Here is a 7,519-nt window from a genome sequence, read left to right as displayed (position 1 = left end):
GCCAAAGTCCCGTAATATTCTTTGAAGTTTGGGCCCTAATAGCAACACCTGAGTCACGAATGGACTCACTTGTACTAAATCCGCTCGAGGATCCGTCAGTGCTGTTACTTACCATTTTGGTAATTCTTCCTGTGGGACCCACACCCCCGTGTCCCGAACACCCTAATTGGACCTTTGGACCATCTAGACCCCCACCCTTACCATTGATTGATTAAGTGGGCCCACAAGGCCTAACTTAAATGAATAATGGGTTTTATATGCCCTAACCAAAAACCAAACAGACCCTAGAGGACAAATAAGTCCTATGGACTTAAGATATACCCCAAATATGACCTAATGGGCCTAATGGTTATGACTAAGGCCAAACTAACCCTAAGACCTAACTAAAACCCATTTAAAGACCTAGGGGCCACTAAGTGTTTAGGGATGCCTAAACCAAACATGGCCTAAGTCCCATTTGACCATTGAAAGGATAAGAGAATCCTTATTCTCATATCTCTCCCCCTCCCAAGTAAACCGTGGAGGTGAAGAGACAAGAGAAGAAGGAGAAGGAGGAAGGAAGAAGAAGAAGTAGAAGTAGGAGAGGAATAGGAGGGGAAGGGAAGAAGATGGAAGCCATGCCAAGATGGCTGGCTACCCCACATCTCCTCCCCAAGCTGACCGGACCCAAGGGAGAAGAGAAAGAGGAGGAGGAGAGATGGAGAGGATGGTTGGAAGGAGAATCTCACCAAGGTAAGGCTCCAAGCTTGGTACCTCTCTCTCTCCATTTTCTTTTTGTATTTTGATGATTTCTTGAGCTTGGGCTAACTTAGGGTTTCATTTGGGACTCATGGTGATGCTTGGCTCTAATTGGGAGCTCTAATGGAGCTAATCTAGACCTCTAAGTGCTACATTTACAGCCATTGTTGGTGAACCCTTGGTCCTAAGCCATGAAACCCAACCCTTGAACTAATTTGAGACCAAACCTTGTAGGATCTTGGATCCTTAAGGTGAACCTAGGTTCTAGTGACCCTAAGGAGGCTTAGACACCCCTCCATGACCCTGAAGAGCTAGGGTACTCCAAGTTTCAAGCTAGAGCAAAAGCCCTCTAAAATCTCGGAAGAGACTGTCGGCGGACGAACGACCGGATCCATTAATCGTGATGCCGTCCGCCTAGTATAACCCCTGTGTGTTGGACTGCCCAGATGAAGGAAGGAACTCAAGTCTGTTGCATCCGCCCAAGGCCAGTTGCTCTCGGGTATGTCTCAGGGAATGAATGGATGCAAGGGAGGACCCAAGAAGCACATCCACCCGTCGATCCGCTCCCTTTTAGGTGTGTCTCAGGTGTTGAACGGATGCACGATCGGATTCAAGTGAAATGTTCCGCTCGTGGGTCCGCTCGCTCTATTTTATCTTTTTGCCTGAACATTTCCAGGGACGGACTCACCCCTGTTGCAACCGTCCGTGAATCCGCTCGTGCTATCTTGGTTGAAATCTGATTTTAACCTTGAGGGCCTAGCATGGGACCCTTCTATGCATGCTTTAATGATTGTTTTTGTATTCCTAGGCTACCCAAATCGATGGATAGCAGGGAGCCCAGGTGAGATTCATGTCAACCACATACGGCGACACCCATGTTAGGTGAGTGGGTTCTAGGTAACTTCGTTAGGCTTGAATATATATATATATATACTGACAATCTTAAACATGCTATTATATAATTATAAGCATTGTGTGCATTGTATTATTATCCAAATGTGAACTATTATGAATGTGATAGTATGCTCACCATTGTATCGGGCTACGGTGTCAGGTGTGTCGGTACCGAAACCCCAATTTATTTAATTATGAAAACTATTATATGCCATCCTGATTTGTATGTACCGTGCCATGCTGGTACCCGGGTACTAGATGGAATGGGACATTGCAGCACCTGGAATACCTCTCGGGATGATAGGACTTGCATATAGTATATCTGCGGCTAGGATGCTTGTTCCCTTATGCTACGACCCTTATCAATAGGGGTTTATGTGTTGGATAGTCTGAGCACCTGATGGCTATGGAGGCGGGAGAGGCCAGGTCAGGGGTAGTGATGGCTATCGGGGTCTACCACTGGGTGGTCATGTGGCTTCTATCGGCGTAGGTTCCCTCGTGATAATTGAGGTTTCACTGGGGTGATAGGAATAAGTAACCCTCAGTGTCTCCCGAATTATCACAGTAGCATATACTTGACCGATAGAATTGTGTGCTAGGTGAAAAATGAATCTAACATAAGCATGCATCATTTTGGTTGATATTGACTGTATGATGGATGAGAATTTTCCTTTGCTCCCTCTCTAGCTAGTGTAGCTAACCCCGTTGCGCAACTCCTTTTAGTTGTTATGCAGGAGGTACTACTTAGATGAGCATCGTTGGATGCGAATCAAGTGGAGCCGATGGCTATGACTTGGATGTAGATGTACACCCAAGATTTGTGCCCTTGAGGCAATTATTTATCATTTAATTTTCTGTCTACATTCCACAATCATGTATAAATCGTATGTTTATTTATATAGGAGAGATTGAATGGTTACATTTATGAACAATGTACTATATGTTATCATTAGAGAACCGATGCTCTATAATTTCACATGATTTAATTTAATTTCACTTCCGCTAACTCTAAATTTGGAACGACTTATTCCATATTGGTATGTTCCTTTTGTTATTAATATGTGACGACATGGTGGACTGTGGCTCGGGACACTATATCTGTGATCCTGGTAGGTAGTGGGATGACACTGATTGTCCAGTCACCCCCTATGTGGCAGTATATATATTACATCGGGATGGGGGCGTGACGCTAAGTCTTCTCACAAGAATTAGAAACCTAGATTAGAAAGCTTAAACTAAAACTACAGATTAAGAGATTGCAACCATATTGAAGACAATAATTGAATTAAAACTTGCATAAAATTATTAAAACCATGTAATTCAAACTAGAAGCTAAAAGCCAAAAATTAGAGGAAGAAGAAGAAGAAATTTCATTGAGAATTGAACACTTTACAACCCCCAACCCCTTAGTTATTTATTGGGGAAGGAGAAAAGAAGAGAGAAGAGGGGGGAAGCTCCTCGGTTTTGGGAGGTTCTCTTCTTCTAAAAAATGTGGAGGGTAGAGAGAATCTCCCTCAAAATTGATTCTCTCATCTCTCTTTCCTTTACAAATTTGCTTGAATCCCAAGGAAAATAAAAAAAAATAAAAAGTAAGAGGTACACAAAGCTTAGTCCAATAGACCTGCTATTTTCTAAAACGTAGACTTTCCAATTTAATTCTCATGCTTCCTTCTCTTTGCAGGTGTCTTCTCCAAGTAATGTGATCAAGGCATCTCCAATATTTGACTTTTCAACCTTCCAATGATGAGGGAATATTCTCCACAAGATATCTTTTTATAGTCAAATTCCTAAAATACCCTTGGAGATTTAGAGGAGAGAGAGAGTGATGACTACGATTCCATTCAAGGAAAAATTACATCCCCACACTAACCTTCAAAGATCGTGGAACATGTGTGCTCCCTTTAAAAATCGTGGAGTGTAGTATGTGTGCTGCAAGAAAAAACATGGAGAGTGGTCTCCCCTTGTGTGGATGGCAGCTCTTCTCTCTTTTTAAGATTTGAAAATCGTAGAAAGGGTCTTGTAATTGTATTAAATCTCAGCCCTTGATTTGAAATACCTTCTTTGCTATCAAAAATACCGTTGGGAAGTGGCAGACAGGCTTGGGCTTGCATTCTAGCTCATATCTAGCCCATTATTTTTTTCTAGCTTTAAAAGAATAATCGCTTGCATGGTGGCCTAAACGAATGCGTACTTAAATTCCATTACATCCATCTTGCTCAAAGTTCAATCCTCTTTACAGCCATGGAAAGAAATATGGTGGCTTTACGTGTAGATTAGGACATGCAGCTCCCGATAGCCCAGAATAGCATAAAATGACCAAAAACCTGAAAAGTACAGGAAAGAACCCTAGTAACTCTATTCAATGTGGTAAAATGCATGCTTTATACCCTAAGATTTCACACATAAATGTGCTCATCATGAGCCAAGCTAGGACAACCCTCGCTCTGTGTCGAGTGTCCAACGCACTCGTTCACCCCTGCGCAGTTCTAGTCTGGCCAGAGGGTCATGAAGCCGAGCCTCAGAGTGATCAGGCGGTCATTCAGGCAGCCCAAGGCACCCACAGGGCCAGCTCGACCCCTAGGCACCCGTCACCCAGGGGTAGTTCCAAGCCCTCTAGTAAGAGCTCCAAAAAATCACCCAGTTGATCCAACAGGCAGTCCCGGTCACCACACAACAACCGAGAAATGTGCCCATCACGCACCTCACAAGGTGACGACGCCAAAAACCACAATAGTTTAGGATCAAGCAATTCAGAGCGGGACCCTCATCATCAATGTGGGAAGTGCCAGAAACAAGATGATAGAAACATGAAAGCAAACTCAAAGCCGGCGCCTGTCGACCAGCACGACAAAGCTCTTGTCGAGGATGACCTCAGCAAGCAGATGAAGGAGCTACAATAACAGTTCAACAAAGTCTTCTCAAAACAAGATGACATCAAGAAACTAATTTTCTCGGGCATGACGGCACTTTTTGACAAGATAATGAGCATCCGACTCCCCAAAGAATTCAAAATGCTGACATTGGAGTACTACAACGGCACCACAAATCCAGTGCAGCATCTGGAAGGCTTCAACTCACTCATGGCTTTTTGTGGAGCCTTGGGCCCTATTATGTGTCGAGCCTTCCCCACGTTCCTATGGAAAGCAGCCAGGACGTGGTTCAATCGATTAGAGCCTAAGTCGATCAAAGCCTTTCGAAAGCTGAGCTCAACATTCTTGACAGCTTTCGCAAGTAGCTGGAGTTTCAAGAAGACACCTGTAAGTATGACCACAGTGAAACAGAGGACCGACGAGTCCCTCAGATCATACCTCACCATGTTCAACCAGGTGAAGTTGGAGGTAGAAGACCTAGACCCGGCAGTCGAGTTCACTGCCCTTCTATCCGGGATCAACGATAAGGATCTCAATTGGGAGCTTTACAAGAAACAGCTTGACAATCTCACTGAGCTGCGTGCATGCCTGGAAGAGTACATGAACACCTTGGAGACCCTTGATGCAAAATTCAAGACTTAGGAAGGTCGTAGTGAGAAGAAGAGAACCAATTGAGAGGGGGATTCGCGTAGAGAGGATAGGAAGAGACGAAGGCACCGAACCTAGAGCCCACCTAAAGAGTTTGAGCGCTACACCCCCTCAATTGGCCTCGGTTGGAAATACTGATGCAAATCCAGAAGGAAAAGTTCATCAAGTAGCCCGCGAAGATTGGCAACCACCTCGGTAGAAGAAATTGAGACAAATTCTATAGCTTCCATAATGGTACGGGGCATGACATGGATGAGTGCCACTACCTGAAGGGAGAGATCAAAAGCCTTATATAGAGGGGGTACCTAGGTCGATATGTGCATGACTAAAGGAACTAGGAGACCCAGGATAATCGGGATGCCCGACCATCCAGAAGAGAAGATCGTGATCGCCGCGAAGGTAGAGGCCAAAATAGAAGCCAAGAGGGTCAGAGGTGAGACAGGACCCCCAAGCATGGCCGATAGGAAAACCGCAAAGGGCAAAATGCTCCACTATATACAGAGGATCGACGGTAAGAGAGAGCTTGACCTTGACCAGGAAGGCCAAGGCATATGCGAGGAGAGTCAACATGGCCCAGGTTTAAAATAAGAAAGCTAAAATCGGCTAGACCATCTCATTCTCCGACGAAGACCTCGATGGAGTATAAAACCCGCATGACAATGCCTTGGTTAGACTATGAAGGAGGCAAATTTTGAAGTCAAGCAGATACTCATCGATAATGACAGCTCGACGGACATCCTATTCAAGGAAGCCTACGATAGAATGAAGCTGGGCAGAGATAGAATGAAGAAAATTAGCTACCCATTATAAGGATTCACCAGAGCGATGGTTAAGGTTGAGGGTTCAATCGACCTATAGGTGACTATAGGGATAGGAGACAAGCAGACCATGTTAATGGTCACCTTCCTAGTGCTGGACATCCCATCCGTTTACAATGCCATTCTGGGGCGAGTGGGGCTCAATAAGCAGAAAGCCATCATGTCAATGCCCCACCTCAAGATGAAGTTCCTTATGAGTGAAGGAATAGGAGAGTATAGGGGCGACCAACAAACATCACGGAGCTGCTATGCGATTGCGCTCAGAGGGAAAAGCAAGTCAGGAGAGAAACTCCTGATTACAATAGAAGGTCTTTGAGACGAGTTGTCAAACCTGCCCCTGATTGATTGTGATTTTGATTAAAGGACAAGAACCTCTGACATGGCATCCAAGCACACTGTGGAGTATCACTCCAGTGATTGAATTTGATGGAGAAACCCCGGGGATGTCCTCCTACATACCTGTCAGAAGATGGATTATTGATCCCTGCAGTTGCATAACCCATAGCATAATGTACTGCCTGGACTCCAGGTATTCTCTCTCCTCTCCATGAATGTGGGTCCCACACTTGAAAATGGGTGCAAAAGGCCTTGAGTGGCATGTGGGTGCAAGGCCCTAGCCCTAGGTCAAACCCCTGTGCAATCCCATGATGAATTAGCCTTGCTAAAATCTCTGGGCGATGTAGACATCACCCAGAGTGAAAAAATGCAATATTTTAATGATCAGATGTGTGGGGACCACCCATATTGGACATGGGCACCCTCCATAGGTTGAGGGGAGTCTGGGGGACCACCGCATACCCTTGGATCCCTATGGACCCCACCTGAGTGTCTAGAATGACTGAGGATTCAGTCAAAAACACATTCTCAAAAGGGACTTAGGCAGGCAAATAGGCCTCAGTGAGAGGCTGGCCTATAAATAGGAGGCCTTAAGCTCATTTTAGAGCTCTTGGTACTATTGAAACCATGGAGGGAAGGAGAAGAAAGAAAAGAGAGAAAAGAGAAGGAGAAGAAGAAGGAAAGAGAAGGGGAAGAAGGAGAAGGTCTCACCTTGCATCCAATCTGTCCAGCAGCTTACCCAATCTGTTCAGGTATAAAAACTATGCCCACACCTGTTGCTATACTGTTGTTTACCATTCTTCTCCATGGATCTTTGTGTTTTTTAAGCTTTTCTGGCCATGAGCAGCCCAGAACAACTGGGGGCTGCCATGAACCATCTCAAATCCAACAAGCAAACATGATGCATGAAGGATCTGAGCATTTTATGATATTTTTCATGGCTGTTCTTCACCTGAGACCAAAACCCAGCTGTTGTCAGACTACGCTGCACTGTTACACCAAGAATAGGCAGTTTGAGCTCAGATCTGTGAGCCCTGGCTGCATGCAGCTTAACCTTGAGTAGTAACAGCCCTAGAATACTATAATATATGTGAATCAACCCTTGCATGCAGCCAAATCCTTGGTTTGCAACTGGAGATGCATTGGGTTACTATTTACTAGGCTGTATGGGCAGCTCCTGGCAACCAAGTGGTGGGCCCAAGTAAAAATCAATGG

At 44.9% G+C, this 7,519-nt stretch overlaps 1 protein-coding gene across 1 annotated transcript; it reads left to right on the top strand.

Moving 5' to 3' along the window:
- The first annotated feature begins 4,589 nt into the window (after positions 1–4,589).
- On the top strand, positions 4,590–5,144 carry LOC122665492. The gene has a single exon (XM_043861647.1). The coding sequence runs from the start codon at positions 4,590–4,592 to the stop codon at positions 5,142–5,144; it is 555 nt and encodes a 184-aa protein (XP_043717582.1).
- The last annotated feature ends 2,375 nt before the right edge of the window (positions 5,145–7,519 follow it).

This window comes from Telopea speciosissima, chromosome 6 (assembly GCF_018873765.1).
Source record: "Telopea speciosissima isolate NSW1024214 ecotype Mountain lineage chromosome 6, Tspe_v1, whole genome shotgun sequence".
NCBI classification, from domain to species: Eukaryota; Viridiplantae; Streptophyta; class Magnoliopsida; order Proteales; family Proteaceae; genus Telopea; species Telopea speciosissima.
Note: the sequence above shows the minus strand (reverse complement) of the source record. Positions and strands in the feature narration are given on the sequence as shown.